Below are 26378 nucleotides of genomic sequence, written 5' to 3' on the forward strand. Positions count from 1 at the left end.
TACATATATATATATATATATATATATATATATATATAAACTGATATTACGAGGTTATAAACAGAAAAGTTGAACTAGTGAAATATTAAACCATTACTAGTTACTATTCAAATTTCATGGATTGCATTGCAATGCAATTGTGCCAGTATGGCAATATTTTATAGGTACTATAATTTAAATATATTTTGAATTCGTCGACCAAAAAAAAAAAAAAAATATATATATATATATATATATATATATATATATATATTAAATTCAGAGTAAAAATACAAATTGAATGGTAACAAGTAAAATTTTGAATGAGATATCATGAGTATATTAAGTATACAATATCAATTTATCACGCACCTCGTACATATATACAAATTGAACACCCACTGAGCTGTTTTTCTCCTATACCGTTTTCATGACAAGGGTTGTCTTTCCCTTGCGTGGAACTGTCGTGATTCCAACTGCCATGATCCGTACAAGAAAGCTTACTATTTCATCAAATAATGGACAGCGCATGATAGGGTCAATTAGTAATCATGGTGTGCTGCAAGATTCAAACTCCCTTGGGGTTGAATGAAGTCACAGTTTACATGCCCCCTATGCAGGGGCAAGAAAAAATAAATTAAATGAAAGGTTAGAAAATTGAAGTTACTATTGTAAGGCTCTTGTCCTGACTCTACCAACAGTGGTTGTGGAAGCGACTCTTGGGTTGGGTTGGGTTGGGTTGGTTAGGCTACACATTCCTTTTCCTCCAAATTCCAGTAGGAACACCATAACATACTGGTGATGCACCTGTCAAGAAAGGAAGAGTGCAAACCTCCCGTGCCTGACCCATGAAAGCTCCAATTTTGCGTCTGTGACCACAGTTCTTAGGTGACTCACTCTCAGCCAACTCTAGTAATTTCTTTCGTGGAGCCTTCCTCTTTGCTCTACCCTTGCAGCCCTTCAAGTTCATGGCCTCAAATTCTTCAGACAATAAATTGCATTGCAAGCATTCTGTTGGCATATCTGATCTTTCTTTCAACCATGCATCAAGCATTGCCTTGCCAAATCGATCTATATCCTTGTCTGTCACTTCCCACAGATTGCCGACAATGGCTGGAGAACCAGCCAGCAGATATGACAGGGGAATACCTTGTGGCGCATATTGACCAGGTAAGGTCAATGAACCACTACTGCAACCCATTAGAAGCGTAGCAGCACATTTGTCTAGTTTCTGAATCTCATGCCTGGGAATGTACTGTCCTCCTGTAAAAACACATTTAGTCACCCATATAAATATAGCAGCCACAGGGGATGACAAATATGTAATATGTACTATTTAAAACATTTTACCACTTCCATGTCCAAAATATATGAAAAGGTCGTGACTTTCCAATGCTGAAGCCAATTCTTTGATGGTGGGTCTCAAACCAGCCTTTCCCTGTGAAGTAACAAGAGGAGAAAAGAAAGCATGATTATTCTACAGACTTTTAGAAAAACAATTAGCAGGGATACAAAAATCTGTAATATTTCCTTGTATTCTTAACAAATTCAAACTGTTTAAATACCTCCAGGTTTTGATCTCTAAAATAATTCTCAAATTCAATCTGAGTGCCACCAAGATCTCCATCTGGATTTAATAAATAAAAAGCATCCAGTGGATCTATCAAAGGAAAAGGCCCTAAATTCCTTCCCACTTGCTCCTTATGGTTGCTGCCTTTATGAAGAACAGCAGAAATGCAGCTCACGGAAGGCATGCGATAAACCTCCTGGTTCCTTAGAATGGGCAAGTTTTCCCAAGGAAGCATCTGTTGCAGTAATAGAGCTTGTTATAGAAGTCAACATTAAAAAACTCATAGGTGATGGATTAAAGCAAGAATACATTCATAGCTCAGTTTTGAAAACATTAGCTAAAACAAAATTTCCTTCAGGCTATCAATTTCCTTAAAGGCGAGAGACACAAATTTAGCTTAGCAAATTTGTTAAAAGGACTATCAATCAAGAAATTGCAGAATTGGAAATAAACAATTTGATTATATATGTTGAAAATATTGCTGCTTCGAATGTCAGTTACAGAGCACATACATGTCAGTTAAAAAATCTGGAAGAAATAAAACCAATACTCATTTTTTCATATAAGGTTGAATTTAAAAACATAGAAGTATTTTATTAATTTACTGTACCATATAGCATCCAAACAACAGAACTCAATGCTTAAACTTATTTCATAACTACATAGTAACAGAGTCGGAAACAATTCACTAACCTGCACCTCATAATCCAACACAAGAATTATAGGTTCTCTATTCACAGAGTCATCCACTTCCAGCACATTTAATGCCTCACTTAACAGTTCAAAAGCAACCTCAGATGATACTCCAATTCCATTGGCGGAATTTAATATCCCCCTCCTCGCTTCATCACAATAGCCTACTTTAGCAATGTAGCAGTCTTTCTTTGAGCATAGTTGTGAAACCAATGTTTTCCCATCACAAACATATTTGGAGCCTCCGAGAATAATTTTAAGAAGACCCTCATTTACATCCAATTTGCATTTAGATCTTAAATCATTCACAAGATTCTTAAGCACCAAGTCAAAATTTTTGCAGTTCAACCATTCTCCAAGAAGCAAGCATTTCCATGAACCAAACCACGACTCTTCAAGGTTCCTGGTAAGATATGACAATAGTACAAGGAGATCACAATTAGTTTCTTAAAAATTTAAAACTACCCAAGTCAATGATGTCATTGTGTGTAGTGCTATTCTAAAGTTTTAGAGTTCCTAAATAAAGAATGGACAAAGTGTTGCCTTAAGTAGATGCTGTTCAACTATGGAAAAGGTTGCAGAATATGCGGAGTACTTTTACAAACCGTTTTCAAGCAAGGAAAAGCACCAAAGAAAATGAGGAAGGAATGAAAGAAAAATAAAACTGAATTAATTCTTCTCTTCCATCTTTCACTACTAACAGTACTATTTATAACAACAGGGAACATGTTGGTCATGAGCCAACTGGCTAAATCACATTGTTTGGTGCATAACAGAATGAAAAGGGAATGTAACAACAAAATGGAAATTGGCTGTATCCTAACAAAATAGAAATATTCTAGAATGTCATGTGCCATATGGTGACTCGGCAACTATAGAGATTGATTCAGTTGTGGTTTGGTGATGCATATCAGGTACATTCTGAAATCAAAATTAATGCAAATCGACTTATGAAATCACAAAGAGGTAGCAAACCTCAGTAATTTATCAAGACAGTGATCAAGGTTCTTTCTCCGCTTCCACCATAACATCCTATTTTGTGTTGTATCTTCAAGAGGAGATTTTGTTGACAAGTAGTTTTCTTCTAAAATTGTTTTGAATGTCGGAGCCACATCATCAACAACTGTAAAACCCCATGGGCAATGCCATTTTTCACTATGCTCCTCACACTTGGGAGAAGTTCCCGAACCAGTACTCAGATCACCCTCACATGAAGCTGGTAATGAAAAGTTATAAATTACCTTGTTAAATTCATAAGTTTAAGCTTAACACTAATATCAGATGTTGTACATATTTGCTTACAGGAGCTAAATACCTTGTAAAATAGAATCAAGTGGCAGTAACATTACAACAGGTTCGTTCTTAAAGCTCAGTCTTGACACCAGCATCCATGCTTGAACACATGTAGGATAAGACAACAATTCCTGTAGTAAACTAGTATAATCACGTCCAAGCAAACTTATACTGATTATAGTCGTTGATGGAAGACCAGCCAAAAACTTCTTCACATACTCTGCAAGATCTACAGTGGTATCAGGCACAAGCCTGCAAGAGGAAGGAACAAGACATTGAGAGCATTGCTTCAGGTTGTATGTCAATCAATTCTTTGCTTGCTTTATAATGCAAAAAGAACAACAGCTACCTGAGTAAGTCAGATGTGCACTCTTTGATGCTAGAAGATCCAGTAACATATGAACCCTGCAATTGAACTCATTTTAATAACATTTAATGGACCGTGCTTGACTACTTGCCACATACTGAAGAAGCAGAATACAACATTGAACAAGAAACAAGAAATCTTATACACAAATCTTATTGACAATCAGTATTCATGTGTGAAGTGTGCATGGATCTGAAATACATGATTGTAGGGTCAAGTGCATGTTTTCAGACATAAAAGAATAAATACATTGACACCCCAAGGTTTTTTTAGATTCCACATGATACTCCTGCTTTTTTAACGTTTACAACAACCTCCCTTATATGGGTACACGATGTAATGGTTTTCAAACAATTAAAGGTGATTAATGTAATGTATAAGAAGTGTCAGTGTAATGTTTTTCAAACAATCTTAGTGGGTTCTTGCATCAGCCCAGTTGTCTTCACTCTTCAGACCTGTTGTACTTTGACTTGTTGCTGGAGTCCAGCTGTTCATTTTAAATTTTGGCCAGACATGAGCTTAGCAGCATCCACCTTGAAAGAACTTTAAAATGATATTTACTTGTGAAAGACTGATTTGGAATTACAATGTTGTCAAACAATCCTAAACCTAAATACTACTTCAGTTTCTGCTAAGCACAAATTGAAGGGTGTCAAAAAGGATTGCAGTAGCTCCTACAAAAAGCATAAGCAATGTTGACCAATAGAAATCACTCCTTAGGATCACTAACAGCTCAAATTTCCCAAACATGAAAGAGAATTCTTTTGCCATCTAGGCTAGACCATTAATTAACCATCTAATTCATCCTATAATATCAAAGTCATAGGCTAATTAATTTGTTTGGTTCTGCTTCAATACCCCAAAACGTGGATCAAAAAAGTAAAAATCAAAGCTTGTTCATATAGATTCTCCATTGACATGGGTAATAGACATCATGAGTGTTTTTTTATGCAAGTCATGCAACAAGTAACCAAGCAGGCTATTAGACAATGAAATAAAAAAGAAAATTAAATAGCTACTACTGAACAGAAAAATATGCCTAATAATGAGTTCAAAATTCAGGATTTCCCAATTGCCAAACCAACAATCAGTGCTTCTATTCAGAAGTCAATGTTTATAATAGAAAAAAAACTTTCGTACCCCATTGCCCGGAGGCTCTTCGCTATTCGAAGGTATGGGGGAGGGATGTTGTACACAGCCTTACCCTTGCATATGCAAAGAGGCTGTTTCCAGATTCGAACCCATGACCAACAAGTCACCAAGGCACAACTTTACCGCTGCACCAGGGCTCGCCCTCAATGTTTATAATAGAAGCCGTAGATAAAATTCCATACATTGATAAAGATGAAGATATATCTACAACATCAATAAGGGGTTGTACCTTGCATCTCCCAGTTAGATGTGAAAGAAATTGATAAGTAAGATGAGTTCCAATTGAAGCTTGGTGGAAATATGAAGACCAATAATTTTCGCCCAAAGCTTTGCTAAAAGATGACAGAGAAAATTGCTCGCTCAAGGAAGAAACTACACACATCACAGCAAGTAATTTCGACACCTGTTGCAGTATCATCAGCACACTAAGGTCATAACCTGCTCAATTGGTGGTAGGAAAGTAACAAAGGAAGAAATAAAAAGGCTAAGAGTCAGGATTAAGCAACTCTACAGGCAATTGCACTCCATAAAACACTGCAAGTGTTTTACAGATAAAGTTTATCATGATATGCTATTTCAAATTTATGATCAAGTTTTCGCAATCATGAAACTGTACCCAATCAAATTATTAAATAATTAAGTGAAAATTGTCACATAATAATAACATGAAAATAAAGATGTTACCTTTTGAAAAATTACAGGAACCTCACGAGAGAGTACAAAAGCTACCATCAGCCAAGAAGCCAGGTCTTCAAACTTGATGGAGGACAGATTACAGAAAATGTTCCTGTAAGCCAAAAACAAAATGTCAAAAGTTATAAATATAGCCCTTCGCAAGACACTTTAGGTGCCCACCTCAATATAGCAAAATACCAAACAATGACAATTCAATAAATATTTCCTTAAGAGCAGAAGGACCTGGCTGATCGGAAAACTAAGGAAGTGGATTCTCAAGAATCAACATTTTTTAACACAATATTCAGGTGCTTGTTATTAATCAAAATGTGATTCATGTATCTTCCATTAACAATCATCAACTCCGCATTTTACATACAGGATCTTTTTCACAGCACAATATGCACAAGTAAAATGTCAGAGACCATTAGTGGTCAACAAAAGGAAGCTTATAATTAAAATTTCCTAATTAATCTAGAGGGTACTCTTTTAAGCAGGCATGTTGATTCTGATTACAAATATACAACCAAAATGTGATGTGAACAACCCAGACATTTTAAGAAAGCGCATCATAAAATATCTGATTACAAATATACAACCAAAATGTCATGTGAACAACCCAGACATTTTAAGAAAGTGCATCATAAAATATGTGATAACTGTCAATTAGTCAGTCACGACTACATTACTTATCCCGGAAGTTAATGATAAAGCACATTTTGGAGATGAATCTATACATATAAATTAGTTTTTTCCTGAAAAAATAAGAAATGTATGAAACAAACTAGTTGGTACAAATACCTCGCAAACTTGGAATGATAGCTCTTCAAAGAATACCAGCATATGTCATGAACTATTTCTGCACGTTCAATAGTAAATACATCTCCCGGGATCTCCCTCGCAACCAAATGATGAAAATAATCTAGAGGAATAGATGAAGGCATGGGGTAGAATGGGTTTCTGCTGACCAGAACTGATATACTTCTTAGAAGAATTTTACGTGCTTCATCAATTTGACCAGGATATGCAAAGCATTTCACTGTAAAGAAACATATTTGAAAATTAAAACAAGCAACTTTATCTCATAAATAAATACAAGACCTAGCCAGAACATGCAAGCAAGAAAGAAAGAGTCATATAATATAAAGCAAGTTACTAGCCAACTTTTGACTGCAAAGTCCATGCCACAATACCCACAAATTTAGTAGCAAGCTAGTTATTGAATCAATCTCTAATCAAGTAAAGTTAAGGTCTATGCTAAAAAAATTACTCCTGCCTGTTATCGTTCAGCACATGATAATTCATACTCAATCATCTGTACCTTCTTTACAAAGAATTCTAAACCCTATAAACACTGATAGACTTAGTGGTTAACCCAATGCACTGCTGCAAGCTATGTGTCAAACACAAAGGAAGCAATGTAAGTGCCTTTGAATTAAACTTTATCTCAAAAAAATTGTCCATCAATAAATAAATATATGGTCTTACATGCTTGACTGTGAGCAGCCTAACCCAACAATTATTTAAGAAAGTCCACAAAAGCAACCATAAACACAACAAACAATTAATTTCATTTCATTTCCAAAGGATGCAAACATATACTTTTTGAACTGGTAAGTTGAAAAAAATTAAAAAAATAAAAATAAAAATGGATTGTCAAAATTTGGGAAAGGCAACTCTCAAGAAGTTTACCTTACTCAAAAAATAATGCTGTGTAAATGCAAAATAGCTTGAAAAAACAGCTGTAGATGTCTACTGAATAACACTTGCATTTACTCAACAACAGAATAAAGAGCAGAAAATATGAAAGGGTGCTCATACCTACTCGACTGAGTAGCTTCATCGAATGTTGCCTCCGGACAAACTCCCATTTAAGATTAATAAAATCATTTAGTAATCCAGATTTTACAACTTCAGATGGAAGACAGTACCAACACTTCATTTTCGAGAAAACACAGGTTATTGCACACCTTGAAGCAAAAGTGCAACCTATGTTGCTCAAAACTGACCCATTCTGACTAAGCATATCAGATGAATCAGAAACATGATTCCCCTCCAGACTTTCATGGACTTCTAACTTCCCGTGAATGCTTGTGTATTGGTTCTGTGAAGATCGATATCTAGAACGAGTTAACCTTGATTTATTCTCAACCACTAAGTTTGGTTCCTTTGGTAAAACCTTTGCTGCATTTTTGGTCTTTCTATTTTGTTTTGCCCCAATCTCAGTTTCTCGCCCCGCTTTCATGGATTTCTTTACACTTTCACCTACTTCATTCATTATAAAGCAAGTACAAGTCTTACCAGCAGGACATTTTATGTCTGTTGCAGTTCCATCACTGCCATCTTCTGGACAGCTAAGAGGATTTTTCCACTCAGAAAGATTTAGTTTATCCAGAGCTGATGTATACCAATTTTTTGCAGTTTCTTCAGACATAACCCCATCACAAGTGTCAAATTTACTCTGACACAAATCTCCAAGATACTCATACAGAGTAACTTCGAGCTTCAATTTACACTTTGAGCAACAAAAGGGTGTGTTGCTTTCCTTTAAAATCTGTTCAGCACTCAGTAGTTCCTTTTCTGCTAAATCCCAAAGTCTTTTCTTAAGATAAAGTTTTCCTAGTAAAACACACCATAAAATTGGCAAGTCAATATCATACCAATCAGAGAATGAAAAATTATCAATCAAACAGGGAGAAAAGGCTAAAACTAAATTTTATACCTAAAGAGGAAGAAAAAATAATTATAAAGAAGGGGAGCTTTAGTGAACAGGATATGGCTTTGCCCCACTTGAGATAGGTTTCAGCCTCAGCTCCATCTCCAATCATTTCATGGATGATTCCTAGCTGCAAGTGTAAATGAAAGTGAAATATGGTGCATAATAGGCTTCATCTGAACATATTTATTTTTTTTATATGAGAGGGATTATGAGATAGAAATCAAACCTGAAGAGTGCTCTCAAGATAGCATTGCATAACTTTCCATGCACTAAGATAACTGTCTTTCAAGTCCCATGATATAGAATCAAATAGCAAAACTTCCCTGGCAACTGATAAGTTCAGTCCAATATTTTCAACACCATCCATAAGATTCTTTGAGGAATCAACCATTACATTTTTCTCTTCATTCTGCTGCTGAACATTATGTGTAAACTTCCTTTGGAAGAGTTTGGCATGTAATCTATGAGCTTCTTTTGCAGATGAAAGAGCCTAATAGGTTTGAAAAGAAAAGAAGATACTTATAATATGGGAAACAATGTAAGATCAAAAAGGTATAGTTAAAAAAACAATACCAAAATATGTGTTTCATTGGTAGGGTTTGAACCAAAATTGTTATGCTTTGCTTTTAAAGAATTAAGGTCTGCTTGGTTGCATAGATATAAAACGGGGAGGAGGAAATTAAAAAAGCATTTGAACATAATCAAATTCATGGACATCATATTTTTTACATTCTTATTTTCATCTCTACTTTACCTTGTCTAAATACCTCTTCATTATTTACCTACACATCTAAAAGTCCAAGCCATTTTTATTTAGAAATATGAAAACCACATGAGTTGAAAATTATCAATTCACCAGTATTGCAATCTATTAACATTTAACAAACAGTAGCACTAGCACTTGAGACAAAAACATGAAATTTGCTTCAAATAAGACTTGTCTTTAGTTTAGAAATTAAGAAACTGACAATCGGTAATATAAGAATTTAAATCAGAACCAATGCTACTTACCTCTATTAACTGTCCATTTGCAACAAGTCTTGGGCACAAATCATAAAAAAGACACCCAGCAAGAAATGTAGAATGACTTGGGACAGGAACCTAGGGGAAGATTAATAGAGATCAAAGTGATGATTTTGGATAAAAAGAGATTATGAGAATTTCTGTCTCAAAATAGCCTTACATTTGAAATCAGATCAAGTGCTGCTTTTTGAACTTCATCAATTGTGATGTCCGTTTGAAAAGAGCTCCCATGACTGCAAGAATTCCTATGAGAGCTAGCAAACAAGAAAGAAAAATTCTGCTGAAACCCTATCAATGATGATTGATTTCCCTGAAGATAACGTATCCAGAAATCAATATTTGAAAGTTCACTAAACTCATCCAGTGAATTCATGATGAATTCCTCGTTAACAGGTGAAACACAAAGGGCGTGACTTAGACTTCTACTTTCCCACATTAGGGGCAACCACTTCTCAATTGGGACATTCTTCCGTTTAAACATTTTAATCAACAATTGATATGCATCATTGAACAGTTCCATGAAACCCTGAAGATATGCCATTGAAACTAAGAAACCGTTACTATAAATCTTACACAAAAACTACAGAAACAAAAATGATTAAAGGAAAACGGACCTTCAATTGTAATAAATCAACTACATTATAGAGTAGAATCATTATATTGTCAGATAATGCAGAAGAATCTCCCTCTTCAAAGCGATTAAGATGAGAAATGCTCAACCATAGATCCAAAGCAGCCTTGACATCTTCAAAGATTTGCTGCTTAGTGTACAAACCAATATAAGCATTTTTCAATTAAAGAAGAAATTTATTAAGAAAAAAGGAAAATACGATTACCAAGAGTTAGGAGGTTAAGAAATCCCCTTTACAATAAGAAGAAAATATAAACAAAAGAGGGTAAAGAATTTTATGGAGCAAAGCTGTCCAATCCCTCAGCATACCCATAAGGGAAACTAAGCTAGGCCTTCACAAGTAAACTGTTGAATTTAACATCATAAAATGATGATGACATCATCAATGACAACTATCCATCACAAAGAAATAGAAATAATTTAATGACAGTGAAAATTATTAACATATTTTTGGTACCTTCGAATTAGCTTCTGCTTCCTGTGTACATATTGCACGCAAGCAATATGTCACACACAATTGATGATGAATGGGATTATTATCAGTACATATCTCACCAAAAATTTCATTCTGTAGTAGAGGAATTACATCATATTAATGGCATATACATCCCAACATATACAGATAATAGAGGTTAGATATTTGAGGGAAAACCAAGAAGACCAAACAGCTTACCATAATAGTTATTGCTTCTGACAGACACTGAATGCAGTCCCTGAGACCACCTATGCCCCTAACCCTAATTGCTTTTCCCTTTCTCACTAGAGTTTGTGCCTTCTGAAAACGACTATCTAGAGTGATATATATATCTTGCAGGAGAATGTCTGTTATTTTCATTTGCATTTTCTGGCAAAATTCTGGGTATTTAAAACCCATTTCCTCATATGCAGTAAGCTCCTAAACAGACATTAAGAAAAAGAAGAAAAAAAAACACAATTGACTAACAGAACCAATACACATAAATTTAAACAAATGGCAGCAAAAATATCATGAAATTTCTATGCAAAGGAAATATCCACAAAAGAGGCTGAACCTGCTCCAAGATCATGGCAATGTTCCTCTTTGACAATTCCAAAGAAGATGACAGCAGGCTATACAAGGTAAGAGAATCAATTCTCTCATCCACCTGCGTAGCACGTTTACATTCTATCTGCATACCGTTACCATAACATACAACAATCAATGCAAGTGAAGAAGCAAACTTAAACAGAAACGAGAAAAGTGCCGAATACTTAAAAGTAAATGCTTCAAAATGTTACCTTTACCCACTGCTTTACTACAGGTATAGGTGCTGGAAGCCCCTCAAACAAATCATTAGCAGTGAACCAGTTTTTCAGGATGTCAATCATTTTTTTGTTTATCTTTAGATTGTTGACATCATGGATAATATCTAAAAGGAGAGCACTTCTGGTGCAAGCCTCCATTACAAACTCTTTCAAAGCACCTTCTGACAGATTAGCAGAATGATATTTAATACAGAGCCATGAAGCTTTACAACACAAGTTTAGCACCTTTGAAGCCTGCAGTGATATGTCAGACAGAAATAAAAGTAAATCACTGAAACAAAAAATATGACTTCATATTATTTACTTTCAGGTACAACTCAGATTATCATTCTTCATTCACAACCTAAATGTTTGCATTTCCTTAATTTTGCAGTCAAAATCAATGGTAACTTGGTAAGAAAATATAAATCCTACAAGACTACAAGTTCTTTTACTTGGTTTATGTGTGTTTCCTTATAGATGTAACACTTCTCAACCATTCATTCATTACTAATTGCTGCTTTTTTATTCTTTGGAACCTATGAAAGATTGAAAACGATTGTGTCCTAGCAAGTAGTTCTATGATTCAGCTCGAAGTAAAGTGCACCTTTAGTACAAGTAAGTTGTCTGCCTCATTTCAACCCAAGTGGCCTTTTACCGCAGGCAAGGTAGAGTTGAAAAAATCCAATCCGTGGACCCTCAGACAACCCAAGTGGCCTTTTACAGCAGGCAAGGTAGAGTTGAAAAAATCCAACCCATGGACCCGTACTAAATATCTGAAGCTTTTAGGCTAAAATAATCGTTTAACAGTATGTATCAAGTATCAACTAAGATTCAAGGAATGGTTATATCTATATTCCAATCCACTAACTGACAGGTAAAAGCTTCCATCAAGTGATAAAGCTTTTGGGACAATATCTCTTTTACAATATTGGTTTTCCAAATCCATGACCAAGAGCACATGAAGTGCATGTGGAAACATCTCAAGAAGCAAATATATGTTTCTGTGAGATATTATCATTAAATGGAACATTTCAAGTTTCAACCATAAAAAAAGGAATGGAATACCTTTTTCAGTAGCCTGTTTCTGTATAAAACTACAGCAATATTGTAGAGACAAGCAATTATGTATTTTAATCCTTCTGCTTCAATCCATTTGCTAGCAATGATCTGATTAATTAATTGTTTGCTCTCCTGAAACAGGGACAAAAACCTAATTATTAGCATTTAAAAAAACAATACCTAATAACATTCTGCAATTGTATTCTGCTAAGAGTTCGGAAATTCAATAATTTATTGCTTAGTGGGAAAACCATTATAGTAGAAATATGAGCATTTCATGGTAACCAATAAAACCTGGACTTTAAGATTGGTTCTGATGGAAAGGGTGAAGGCTGCTACAACTAAATTAAGCACTGTTTTACTCTTTTCATCAAATCCACCTCCATTGTTTTTAGGCATAGAGCTGCAGCCAGGAAGAAGTGAAATTCAGATATTATCATAGAAAACAACACAATATGAAATAAATAGAAGGATTCATCTTTCAAACTTGTTGAGATATCCCATCTTATATATAAACCAAATAACAAAAATAAGCTCTTAGAAACTACTCTTCAATATTAATTTAGAAGAAAACAGATTCACTGGATATACCTTGTACTAGAAAGAATAAGATGACAAAGGATATGGAATGCATCTTGGACAGTGGACATCATAGTCATAGCAGAAGCATCGTCCACTTTGGTAACTAACTCTTTCCTTTCTGAATTAATTGATTTAGCAAGTGGTTGGCATAGATATTTCAATGCCTCTAAGTAACCTGACAGGTAAGTCATAGAAGCCTCGCCATCGAAACCTGATAATGCACATGGGTGACCAGCAAAACATTGGTCTTCTACGCTGGACGACATACAATTACTTTTGCTGCAAATATGCAAGGAACCAAGCAATGGTGGTGAATTCTGTAGTATTTTCTCGTTTTCTAGTAAAGTTCCAAGCAAACACTCAAATTTTGCACTGCCAGAGGATGCTAGATCTCCAGTTCTGGACCTCAAATTACAACTAACAAGGAGCAATCCAGCAGCATAAAGCCTCAGTATTGAATTTATGGGTGTCATAACCTGCCCAGTTACTTCAATCAAAGTGGAATACAAAATGTGGAGAATAGCAGCATAAATGAAAAGCATACACTAGAAAACTTTAATAGAAAAATACCTGTTTGAAATGTTCTGCTATTTTGTTCAAATATGCTGCAAATGTACTACAAAAACTTGCATTTGCAGTTTGACATTTATTTGCACAGTAATATACAAGTTCAACAAAGTCAGTTCCTGTGTTTCCCTCCTCAACCTGAAAGATTGATGAAAATAGGAATCAAGTGCTCCAAAAAGAAAAAACCAAACTTATTATTTAGATGGAAAACAAACTAGTAACTAAAAAATATGGTCCTACCAATAAAAAAGCTAGTAAATACAAATGATAGAATAATTAACACCTTGCACTCGCGAACTATGGAGTCCAGTATATCCATGATATACAAGGAGTTATTATCCCTCAGTGCAAACAATGATGAGCATACCCTGAGGGCAATCTGCATTTAACATTTTATCAAGATCGCTAGTGAAAATTTTATTGATGAATATATCCAAAAGATTAGTTTAGAGTCCTGCATTATTACCTTGTAGACTTGATCTTTGATGGGAGATTTCACATATTCAGTCAACGTTGTACACCAAAACAAGGTCACCAAGTCTCTATCCGGAAATGGCGTCCTCCCCAATAAATTTAAAGTGCACTTGCCCAAATGAGTTACTAACATCTTGTGCAACTTCTCATATGAATTGGAATCCAATCTCCTGAAACAATAAGTTGTATAAAAATGCAATTTAATAGCTCACTTCAGTCCAGATGATATAAAAAGTTAATTGAGACAAAAACAAGACTAAAACCCAAACAAAAACTCTCTTAGAGAGCATTTGAAAATTGAAAATAAAATACAAGTGAGAATTTAAGACAACTGAGGGACAAAACAAAGCTAGAGACAGGCAGTAGCTTCTTCATGTAAGGGATCATCCTCCTGTGCATAATTGAGATCATCTTTGGGCACACTATTGAAAATCACAAGAGAGAGAAACATAGCATGAAATAAAATGAGAAAGTACAATGAGAGAATCTGACAGAACCATTCTTTTTAATTTCCAAAATGTTAAACATGTAGGATTTAGGACCTCTATATTCATAGAGTTTAGAGATATGCCAGACCATTTTCACTGGACAGCTAGCAAAACTAATTACTAAATTGGACACTGCCTAACTCCTAGCTAACTGGAAAGGGGTACAGGTGCAATACAGTGTTCTCACAGGCTAAGCTGCAGTACCAGGGACACACACACACACAAACAAAGAGAAGCAAAACACATAAATTAGAGGCAGCAACAATAAGCAAGCATAGACTGACCTAAGCCAAGGGTTTACTTCCTCCACCAACTGAAGCACCTTCCTGAAATGGGCATCCTCTTTAGCCAAACCCGCGGCTGCACACCTCAGGAGGCTCACAACAATATCAACGACCAAAGAGCAGAATTCTTTACCCTCTCCACTGCCCTTGTCTATTTCAGGGAGAAGCTTACCCTTCCTCTTGGCGGGTGGAAGCTTCTCCAAAACCCCTAAACCCTCAAGTTGGGCTTCGTCAAACAGGCCACATGACTCGAGGCAGTGAATCAGGCGAAGTCGCTGGAACTCGACGGAGAAGGGCTTGGAAGCCAACTGAGAAGCGACGGCATCCAAGCAATCGAGGCAGAGCCTGTAAACGCGGAGCAACTCGAGGAGGGAGACGGCATTGTTAGACTTGGAGACCTCGGGGAGCCGTTTTGGGAGGATGGATAAGGAGGCGTTGAGGAAAGAGAGAAAACGCTTGGCGAGTGAGCGAATTAGGGTTTGGTCAGGGTTGGATTTTTTGGTTGGCTTGAGATCTGACAGGGGACGGAGGTAATCGAAGACCAGGGCGTGGATGCCGGGGGAATCGGAGGACTGAAGCTTGGAGATGAGGGAGGATTCCGAGGGAGAAGCCATCTTTCCAAGTTCAATGGATCGAAGAAGCAGTGAGGCCTTAATGTTAATTTCAAGGGCGCCAACAATCCACTTTCATTTCAAACTTTTCCAATCGAACGGAGCCGAGCCGAGCATTATAACGGTCGTTTATTTTCTTTTTTTTCAAATAAAAATTATATGAGAATTTTTCTCTGAGAGGAAAAAAATATAATATATTCATTGTTCATTATTGGCAGAAAAAAAATATATATTTCATTATTCATGCATATTTAAGTATAATGTTTTTTTTCAGCGTGATAAAATTTATAAAGATCGTTATATTTTCATCTAATTAAAAAGTATCTTTTTCTATACTTAATTGAAAATTATATTAAGTGAGGCAATCACTAATTGTCATGAACATATTAGAGATGAAAATGAGTATGTTGTATAATATTCATTCACATGTTCACATTTTTTTAAAAATATTTATATTTAAATTTATGTATGTGTATGTAACAACTTTCTCATTCCTATATTTGAGATAGCTATATGTCTATATTTGTATCCATGATCCACGCTTTACTTTTATATAAAGTTAATAAATCAATAAAAATAATTTAATTAAAAAAATTACTACAATTAAATTAGAAATGCATTTTTAAATTTAGAAAATATAACTTTAAAAACATTCACGCATAATATTAAAATCAAACAAATATAGCATTGATTCGTCCAAGCTCAATATGTAAATAAACAATATTACAAAGATAATCATCAAACTTATAAATTATCATTCTTAGAGTTTATAATGTTTAATCATTTAACAAAATTTCTCATTAAACTTTAACATCTTACTGTGACAATATCTTTAAGACTTGTAAAAAAAATTAAAACTAATGAGATTATAATTATATATTATAAAGTATAAAAAACACAAATAGATAAAATATTTGACCTAATCATCATAATCAATTTTTTCATATTTTTGTAGACGCTTATCTCTTAAGTCTATATATTGTTTTTGTGAACTAATACCAATAGAAACTATAACATAATAATAAGGCTAAGGATTGGACTATCAAAAACAATAATTAAAACCACAAATAGAAGATTAATCACAAACCAAGGAATTAGATTTAGGATTCCACTCCAACACTCCATGTCTCTATAACTATTAGAGTATTAGTCACAAAATCAAAAGAAAAATGCATAATTATTTTTTCACATAAAATCATTTAGTACATGTATCCGCACCGCATATTTTTGCAGGTAAATACTCCTCTCTATACCTAACCCCAATATATGAATAATTACCCTTTTCACATGTAAACATTTTCGCAAATATCCATAGAATTCCGTAGCACTTTGTCATCCTTAGAACACATGCCCATATAATATGCACATGCCACCATTGTTCCCCAAGTTATTGCAAGTGAATTATAGTTAAAGAAAAAGTAGTTGCAGGTACATGCTAGCTACTACACGTACAAATAGTAGCATGAGACTTAAGAGAGTGGCTAACGGGCAATAGGTGTAAGGAAGCAGCATTCATTTTATGATAAATAATTATTTTTCTCTTTAAAATATGTAAAACACTGATAAATTTATTCCCCAAAGATGAAAATTCAAATTTTAGTTCCTAAAAATAAAAAATAAAGTGACACAAATTCATCCATATGTTAACTTTCATTCGCTACCACTAATGAAATAGTTTATGTGACACATTCAGGGACGAATTTGTCAGCACTTTACACATTCAGAGACAAAAATGATTATTTACCCAAAATGTAATTTAATCTTCATCTTCTTATATTTTTTAATCATTGTAAGCATAAACATTACAATAACCACTAAAAAAAGGAAAACAAGCTTAAGTTAGAACAAACATAATAATAAGAATTAAGATGTTTGACGAAAGATTAAGAAAAAATGATAAATATTTATCTTATATCCATGTTAATTAGTCTTATTTTTATCTCATCATTAGTATTTTTTAAATCCTATTTAATTTTTTTATCTTATCTTTATCATTCTTCAAATCCTAATTTTAAACTATTTTCACCATATATAGTCATTATATACTACTGCATTTTCATCATTATTACATAATATTTTGTGTTTTCTTGTATGACATTGTGTTTTAAGGTATGTTTATTACTGACTTCATATATTATACACCATAATTACAAAGCAAAATTTTTTATGATAGTTTTTTTCCTTTTAAGTGTGTTCAATCATTTTCTAATTCGTGTCTACATCCGTGGTTCAGTATCACGTGAAGTTAGTGGTAAACCTATATTGAAATGCATTGCCACATGAAGGAAAATGCATAATAATGATAAAAATGCAGTATTATATAATGAATATATGATAAAGATAAATTAAAATTGGGGTTTAAAAATAAGATTTTAGATAATATTTAAAGAATATTAATGATAGGATGAACATAAAATTAACAAACATGTGTATAAGATAATCATTTATCATCTTTTTTTTCTTAAGTGATATTTTATTGATAAATATATACCTATTTTGGAAGTATATCTATAGAACTATGAACCAGAGTTACAGAGATACATGTCTGGAATAAGCATATGTAATTCCAGAAATACACATCTGGAAAGAAGGTATAATGGGTGTATACTTAGAAAAAGGGAGTGTAAATAGCAAGAGCCAAGAAAATTGGCAAAAAACCCATCTTAAATACGCAGAGCCCAACCCGAATAGAGGAGGTAAATAAACGGAGTCTCTAATCAGAAACCTAAAACCCTACAGGCAGGGAGCCAGAGAAGTTGCAACTGCGAACAGAACAAGTTCACAATGCCAAAGTCAAAGAGAAATAGACAAGGTTTGCGTTTCGTTTCTCTAGTTATTCCTTTGTTGCTGTTGTTGCGTGTAATCAAAATTTGAAGCGAAGGCGACGATTTTGTTGACATATCTGAAAAAAACGCAGTTACGCTGTCAAAGACGAAGAAAAAGGGAAGAGACCACAAAGAGACGATAGTGAACGGAATAAAAGATGCGGTAGAAAAGTACGGGTGCGTGTACGTGTTCTCCTTCGAGAATATGAGGAATCAGAAATTCAAGGAGTTCAGGGAACAGTTGAAATCGAGTAGCAGGTTCTTTCTGGGTTCTAACAAAGTAATGCAAGTTGCTTTAGGTCGCTCCGCTTCAGATGAGATCAGACCTGGCCTTCACAAGGTTTCAAAGGTTGCATATCAATCCCTCCCTCCCTTTTACCAACTACCATTCAACATTTTCTATTTTATTTTCTTATTATATTCTCCTTTTTTTTGTAGCTATTGCGTGGAGATTCTGGGATGTTTTTCACCAATTTGTCTAAGGAAGAAGTTGAAAGGTAACCTTGGCAAAACTTTAAATAAACAAGCTATACTATTATATTTTTTAATTTATTATATATATATATATATATATATATATATCTGTTCATTTTTGGTTGTGCAATGGAGTAAAAGTCTAGTTATGCATAGTGATCGGCAAATTTATTAGTGGTGTGTTCGTCATGTTGTTGTGTTCTGTGTATATATCACTGTTCCATGTAAATTCGTTCACTTGGTATGTTTAACTCCCCCCTTTGAAATGAGCCGTTGATTGTTACTGTTAGCATTTTCCTACTCTGTCGTTCATTCTTAGGTGTTCGGGTTTCTGTCTCACTCTGACTTGATTTTTTTGTTGATGCCATTTGCAGGCTGTTTAAAGAATTTGAGGAATATGACTTTGCAAGAACAGGAAGCATTGCCACTGAAAAGGTAATTGGAGTTAGTTCTTATGATTATGATTTTTTCATACAACATGGGATGGTTTGGGCCTCTGGGGGGAGCTGCAAAACAGCCATAGAAACTTCTGATCTCTAATTTTGATTTTTTTCATTTATATTGATGCCTGGTTTGTTTATAAAACCATATTTCTCTTCCACATCAATAGGAATCATTTGCCTGTCATATCCATTAGATCCTCAATTCTATTTTAATCTATAAATGAAACTCACACTTTCATGATATGAGTGTTATAGGTGGATCTCAAAGAGGGTCCTTTAGAGCAATTCACTCATGAGATGGAACCCTTTCTCAGGAAGCAAGGCATGCCTGTTCGGTTAAATAAAGGTACTCTATTGCATTGTTTTATAACACTAGTTTAAACTCACCTGCCAAAAGCGGACAAGCATCATTGGTGCTTCCAATATTTACAGGAGTTGTGGAGCTTGTTTCGGATTTTGTTGTTTGCGACGAAGGAAAGCCTTTGTCACCAGAGGCTGCTCGTATACTGGTTAGTTATTTTTTATTGTTACCTGAATTGTTGTAGCATTATTACAATTGGAGGGGATGACTTTTTTTTTAATTGCCAAGTGCCAACAACTATATTCCCACCTCATGTCATTTTTGTGTGGTGAGTAAGGATGCATATGATTTTGTTTTTTTTTTTTCAACGAAATGTTGCGTTGAAGAAATTGTTGTTTGTGGTTTAGTTTCCTCTTTAAATTCCCAATATTCCTTAGCAATTTTTTGGCCGCAGTAATCAGTAGCTTGGGTTAGTTATATCGTACCTCCTTGTGTCAATTTAACAACCGCTATAAGTGTAAATTGTTGTTAACTGAGAATATAGTGATGGCATCTACATTAGTGTTCTATAAGATAGTGAAGCTTCAAGGCTAACAAAGTGACTGTTCTTAATTACAGCGTTTAATGGGAATCAAGATGGCTACATTTCGACTTAACTTAATTTGCAGATGGAGTCCCGATGAGTTTGAACTTTACATTGATGGGCCTGATGAATCAGATATTGAATGCTCGTAGGACCTCTTTTAAAATGTAGAAGATTATGGAGCGCCCTCCTCCAAAAAGAAAAAATATTACAAGATATCGCATATGTAATTTACATCTACAGTGATATATACTGTAGCGTTTTTTGGATTATGAATTCTTAGAAGAGTTAATTTGTGGGAATGCGAGAGATTTCTGTCAACTAGGCCGAGCTGTAACTTAATGAAAAATTCAAATTACTGAGATACAATTTTGATTGGCTTAGATTTTTTTGCTGCTGATATATAATTTCTATCAATTCGGAAGAGTAGAGTCTAAGACTAAGTATCCCTTAAAAGGGAATTCGATCCCTTTTAAGCTTACTATCTGCTACATCAGTAATTGAAAATTTTAATTTTTCTTCATTGTAAAAAAGATATGAAATGCATGGAAAAAATAGGGTGGAGAGAAAATCTTTGGTAGATTAACTGGTTTGGAATCTTTGGACCGAATTCTTTAATATGCACATGAATAAAAGAAACATGAATATTCCTTTAAATATATTTACTTGGATTAATCATGTGAAACTCCTAATGATTACATAAAAACTTTATTGTGCTTAAATTTATATTAGTTCTCACATATAATTGTTAGCACACTGCGCACAAGAGAAAACTCGAGTTTACCCAAATCACATAATATATTGTACTGCCACACATTTATATATCATACAAGTTCTCAGTTTTTTTTTTTTTCTGAAGGAAGTTCTTAGTTTCAGTACTTCTACTAAAACATGCATAAACACACAAAAGCAGAAATCAAATGGTTTACTAGTAGTATAATAAAATACCAGGAAGGTACATCAATAGTAATATTTTAATGTCAATAATAATGTAGTATTTATTAGTATCAAAACATAGGTAGAAGTGGAAATTGGCAAAAATCTAAACAGTAAGCAATGGAATTATAAATAGTAAATAGTAGATAAACTTAATACCAAAAACATAAAATCATTGGTAAAAATGGAAGTAATTAAGTTCGTAACTCATGACACATTAGAGACTTGTCTGTTCTTTTAATTATACACACATACTAATCCGACAATCGAAGAGATTTCGAAGTCCACAAGCGTGAGGGAAAAAATTGGATAGCAAATTGATCATCGGCATGTGCAATACTTGTTATACATTAATTCCATACACAATAAAACGTATTCTAACTACTCTGCTACAAATGAACAAAATTTTACAACACTTCTCGTGAAGGGTTGTGATACAAGACTTAGAAACACAGCTATAAAAACAGAGCAAGTGCGGTTAATTAAAGCTGTTAAGCGCTCATTCTCTTTTATCTTCCTCTTCTGACTCGTCTTCTTGATCAAAGGATCCATCAGTTCCACCATTCTTCTCTTGCCGAACTAAACTTAGTTCACCCTGACCTTCCTGCTTTCCCTTAGTGAGAGATTGAGCTTCTTCGTCATCAGAATCTTCTCCCACTTCCTCCGAATATGCATACCTATACATCGATTGCAGAGGCAAATCAAACATAAGAAGTGAGACTCATCCCTAAACCATTTGAAACATGAAATGATGTGATAATTCTGTTTTCTCACCACTACAACTAGCCAGTAGCCAAACAACATAACAGCAACATTAGCATGACATAAATATAAATAAATGAAGCTAGCACAAAGTTCAACTGGTAGCCAGAAATAAAGGTTTTCTCTCATGACAAGGCAATCTCATCAGAGGAGCCATAAATTTCAAAAGCTTGTAGCCTAATTGTTTTTGAGATTCATTTAATGAATCACTTTAAAATAGAAATATAACCAATGATAAATGTTGGGAATGAAATGTCATGTTACAACAACAACAAAAGCCTTATCTCACTAGGTAATACAATTCACCTTTGAGAGCTTTGGGATGGGGCCCAGAGATAGCATATAACACAGAGTAATGCAAATGCTAGAATGTCCCAGAATGCAGTGATGATCCAAGCACTTTGCCAGCGCTCATTGAAAGGATCTGTAGCCTTGAAGTATACCTGTAAAATAAAAATTAGCAGTGATTGCAACCCAGATAACAAATTGAAAGATGAAAGCAATATGACAGTAAATTTCCATGAGAAAACAACATTTCGTAACAATTTATAGTTAAATAGTGTTAAAAAATTTCTACAACAACTAAATGGAAGCCAAAGTGCCAAACACAATTAAAACCAGGAATTTTTCTTTTTCTTCACTGGTTTTGCAACAGTGCAGTGTCCAAACAGTGAAATATGAATCAGTTTTTTTTGGTGGATAAAACATCAATTTCAGTTATTCATTACAAGAAGTACATGCTACTTTTTGTGCAAGATAAAATAAACTAAATATAAGCCTTACCTCATATCCAATCCAAGCAACTGAGGAGATCACAGTTACTGCTAATGCATTTGAGAACTTCCTATATATATCCAACTTGACAGAACTTCGTTTTGCCTGAGAACCACACACACAAAATAAAAAATATTGAAAAAACAAGATAGTAAGAGATTCAAAACAGAGAATTTATAGGTATGCTGCAAAGTAATAGGGATTTGAGGAAAAGATACCTGTAACTGCTCCAGTGTTCTTGAAAGAGATGTAAAAATCCATAATATCAAAAATGCATCTAAGAAAGCATCAGGAAGAACTAGAAGAAGCCTTGCCCTTCCTGACACATCATTGATGGTCCCCACATATTCAGTAATATTCAGTAACTCCGATGCTAGAAAGTAAGTTATTCCAAGTAAAAGAACCTTTGATGTAAGACCACCCAGAGTGGGTCGCACAACACCATAACCCATTGAGACAGAGAGAATGAGAAGTCGTGATATTGATTTTCTTATAGCCCCAACAGTGACGACCCATATTGTGAGCACAATAGGTCTCATTCCAGTATTGTTGAAATTGACATACTCAAAATACCAGAGAATCATCTCAAACAATCCAAGAGCAATGACAGCTGTGATACAGTGCTGAAGTTGCAGTACATCATCCCAAAATCTCACATACTGAAAAAACCAAATGATGCTAAGGCAAACATAAGCCAGTGTCATAAATACATAGAACTTCTTTAATGGGGCCATCCTACCAGGTAAATACCCATCAGGGTTTTTCCATACTGTCTTTCCACTCATTACCATGTCCTTGAGCTTGGGTTCACAAGCTACAAAAAACAAATTATACATTCCAGTCTTTGTGATAAAAACTTTCTGAGAATCTAGACTTGCAGTTTTGGATCTGCCTTTGAATTGTACATCTAAAATGACTGGCCAATTAATGTCTGTTGCAGAAGGTCTCCTAATAATCTCTCCTTGCTTACAAACTCCCATCTTAGCTAAATCAGGAGTGCAACAGATTGCCCGTTGTCCACCATAAGCAGAACCACCTATATCATTACGATCAGCAGCCTCAAAAATTATGATGTGTACTGGCACAGAACCGTGTGCCTTGGCTGAAGCTTTGGTTCTCCGGAAGGTTATATTCTCAAATCTATCCCCCCCAAAAAAATAGTTAAGAGTTGTGCGGTATATTTGACACATAACTCAAAGATGATGCAAGAGATATAAATTATTAAATTCATATGCAAATTCTAAAATTTCAAAGAACAATACTCAAGACACATATTTTCCATGCTTCAATATTGGGGTTTCCTCATAGATGCATATCTACCCGGCCTATTAATTTATATAGATCACAACAGAATTTTGAGAAAGAATAATGCTATATCCTCCTATAAATCCTCCTAATACTTTATGAAGAAAATGTTAATGAAAAAATAAATACATTTCATGTCTTGGAAACTTAAAATACATTCAATACTTTCATGACTAGTACTAACAACACACTCTATCATTGTTAAAATTTATTGAAAACTACAAAATATAAGTAAAGCCCAATAAATAAGAAGTGGAACTCACAATTTTTTTTTATTTCCAATAAATTTCAACTAATAATAAAGATTGTGTTAGATAGTGAATTGCTAACATTTCTCTACTTTCTTAATCTATTAGGAGGAAGGTTTTGTAGGAGGACTTAGAATCATTGTTTGAGGAAACTAATGAGGAAATTTAACTTAACCAAGAGTTCATATCTTATCTTGGCAGAGTCATCCATAAACAGATTAATTAATTAGTCCAAGCTATATAAAACGATGAGTAAAACTAATTTCGCCAAGCTCTCTATTTAGCTCTGGTCCATCAATTAGAGTAGTTTCCTACAGAAAAAAAGGCGATCAATTGGTGTAGTTTCTCGCCGTCTCATTTTTTAAACCACTGAGTCCATATTTTCCCTCCTAATTCATAGGAGTTCACGAATCCACCTAAATCAGGCATGAGTAATCCACGGATTTTGCATTTTAGGTCCAACATTCAGTAAAAATGGAGCAATGTAAAGAGTTTGACGACGAGTCGAACACTCTCGCAGCTGGAATCAAGAGAGAGAGAGAGAGAGAGAGGTTACCGGATGTAGGAACGGCCATCATCGTGGACGGAATAGGGTTGGGAAGTGACGATGCCTTCGCTGCCGCCAGCGAGGAGGTAGGAATTGCCGAGTTCTCTGAAAGGTTCATGATCGTAGATGTGGATGGATGCGAAGGTGGTGGTGGTGACTGCGAATATGTAGAGGAGGAGTGAAGCTGCGAAGAACATGGATCTCGTTCTCGCAAATGCTGAATCCATGCCAATAAACACTCTCACTCAGATTGGATCGGCGAAAAGAATGCGCAGAGTGAAAGAGAGAGAGAAGAGAAGGAGACATGTGAGTCGGTGTGTGTGAAATCGTTGCAACGTCACTCTCCCAAGGAGGAACGGGACTCGGCGTTAGCTTCACGCGCGGAGCATCCACGTCATCACCCTTTACCCATAGCCAATATCTAAGACACTGTTTGCTTCAAGAGAGAAAACTATTATTCAATAAGAAATTTTCAAAAAGTAGTGTATGTCACACTTTTTTCTTTCTATTTTAGTTCAAATATTTTTTTTTTATTCTTTTCTCTTTCACACAACCATATAATCCTAAAGGAATTAAATGTTTAGTAATATAAGATAAAGTAAAAGTTTAAATAATAGAGAGAAGAGAAATTTTTTTATTCATTTAAAACATGTTAAATAATTTGCTTGCCACCATAGAAAAATAACTATTGTCCCCATAAGACATTTTTTTAAATGAATGTAGAAAGTTACAAGACGTAAAAGATAAAATAAATTGGATTTCTTATTATGCAATTTTGTATTTTGTAAAATCATTATTATTTTTTTGTAAAAAATATTATAGACTATTTTTGTTGCTCGACTGGAAAAAATTATGGATTCGCTGCTGGAAAGAGGAGTTATACTTAGAAATAAAGGGCATTTGTTTAGCAATTATCCATCATTGGACTACCAAAAGTGTATGAGTTGATCCACATCAATAAGAAGGATTGACATTCCTAACCCATTTTGTTTAGTGACGGCTTTGCCCGCTAAACACCAAAGAAAGTGAGTTGACATGTTACGTGATAAAAAATGGTGATAATAAAAAAATAATATAAAAAATAAGAAAGACATAGAAATAGAAACATTTTCTAAAATATTTCCAATAAAATCTTGACAATAAAAAATATAACTACATCACTAGCATTTCAAAGTAGTTTATCAATTCATCATTAACAAAAGAATAATTCATTGTTCACAAAACCAATATATTAAATAAAATAATAGTCCAAACAATGTTTTTAGCTCATAACAATATTTATTTTCATTTTCTAAAAAAATAAATTGTCTCTCTTTCAGTTTTATGGGACTCTTGTCTAATTTCACTACTATATGTCTTGTCGATATTCTAAGTATAGTTACAATTAAAAATTAATATATTTTTCTTTTTGTATTCTTTTATTTCAATCCAAATAAAAAGTGTCACCAAGTTAATTATAATGTATGCACTAGGGTATAGCATAATTCAGTTTAACTCTAGTTTCTTAAACTTAAAATTAGCATTGATGACAATAAATAAGAGAAAATTGTTTTACATTGACATAGACATTAAACTCAATAATAAAAGAAAATTGATTATGTATTTATAAAAAGTTTTACACGATTCTCTAATAACAATTTATTATGTATGATAATTTTTTTTATTTTTAAAATAATTATTTTAAATTAATTTAAACGATGATTAATAATTAGATGATAATATAAAATTATTTTACATTAAACTGATA

The 26378-nt window shown here is 34.1% G+C and overlaps 3 protein-coding genes across 3 annotated transcripts; 1 reads left to right on the forward strand and 2 right to left on the reverse strand.

The window, feature by feature from the left end:
• Positions 1 to 276: 276 nt before the first annotated feature.
• Positions 277 to 15507, reverse strand: LOC114385811 (separase-like). Its single transcript, XM_028345880.1, has 27 exons — positions 14823 to 15507; positions 14043 to 14220; positions 13860 to 13955; positions 13580 to 13714; positions 13019 to 13485; positions 12722 to 12830; positions 12434 to 12559; positions 11360 to 11620; positions 11134 to 11250; positions 10776 to 10997; positions 10560 to 10670; positions 10086 to 10229; positions 9632 to 9997; positions 9460 to 9549; positions 8675 to 8938; positions 8452 to 8575; positions 7551 to 8348; positions 6531 to 6768; positions 5739 to 5841; positions 5284 to 5457; positions 3885 to 3940; positions 3558 to 3787; positions 3218 to 3458; positions 2243 to 2645; positions 1545 to 1784; positions 1330 to 1417; positions 277 to 1242 (listed from the first exon to the last, which is right to left on the reverse strand). Exons 1-27 carry the CDS (start codon positions 15434 to 15436, stop codon positions 728 to 730), a joined length of 6510 nt encoding a protein of 2169 aa, XP_028201681.1. The 5' UTR covers positions 15437 to 15507; the 3' UTR covers positions 277 to 727.
• A 2617-nt stretch (positions 15508 to 18124) lies between these two features.
• Positions 18125 to 20483, forward strand: LOC114386831 (mRNA turnover protein 4 homolog). Its single transcript, XM_028346887.1, has 7 exons — positions 18125 to 18245; positions 18351 to 18607; positions 18697 to 18755; positions 19107 to 19167; positions 19431 to 19521; positions 19608 to 19684; positions 20095 to 20483. The coding sequence occupies exons 1-7, from the start codon at positions 18218 to 18220 to the stop codon at positions 20209 to 20211; spliced, it is 690 nt and encodes a 229-aa protein (XP_028202688.1). The 5' UTR covers positions 18125 to 18217; the 3' UTR covers positions 20212 to 20483.
• A 744-nt stretch (positions 20484 to 21227) lies between these two features.
• On the reverse strand, positions 21228 to 25013 carry LOC114388366 (transmembrane protein 87B-like). Its single transcript, XM_028348802.1, has 5 exons — positions 24641 to 25013; positions 22750 to 23671; positions 22541 to 22636; positions 22064 to 22200; positions 21228 to 21672 (listed from the first exon to the last, which is right to left on the reverse strand). Exons 1-5 carry the CDS (start codon positions 24856 to 24858, stop codon positions 21495 to 21497), a joined length of 1551 nt encoding a protein of 516 aa, XP_028204603.1. The 5' UTR covers positions 24859 to 25013; the 3' UTR covers positions 21228 to 21494.
• Positions 25014 to 26378: the final 1365 nt, after the last annotated feature.

The sequence above is a fragment of the Glycine soja genome, chromosome 15 (genome assembly GCF_004193775.1).
Source record: "Glycine soja cultivar W05 chromosome 15, ASM419377v2, whole genome shotgun sequence".
NCBI classification, from domain to species: Eukaryota; Viridiplantae; Streptophyta; class Magnoliopsida; order Fabales; family Fabaceae; genus Glycine; species Glycine soja.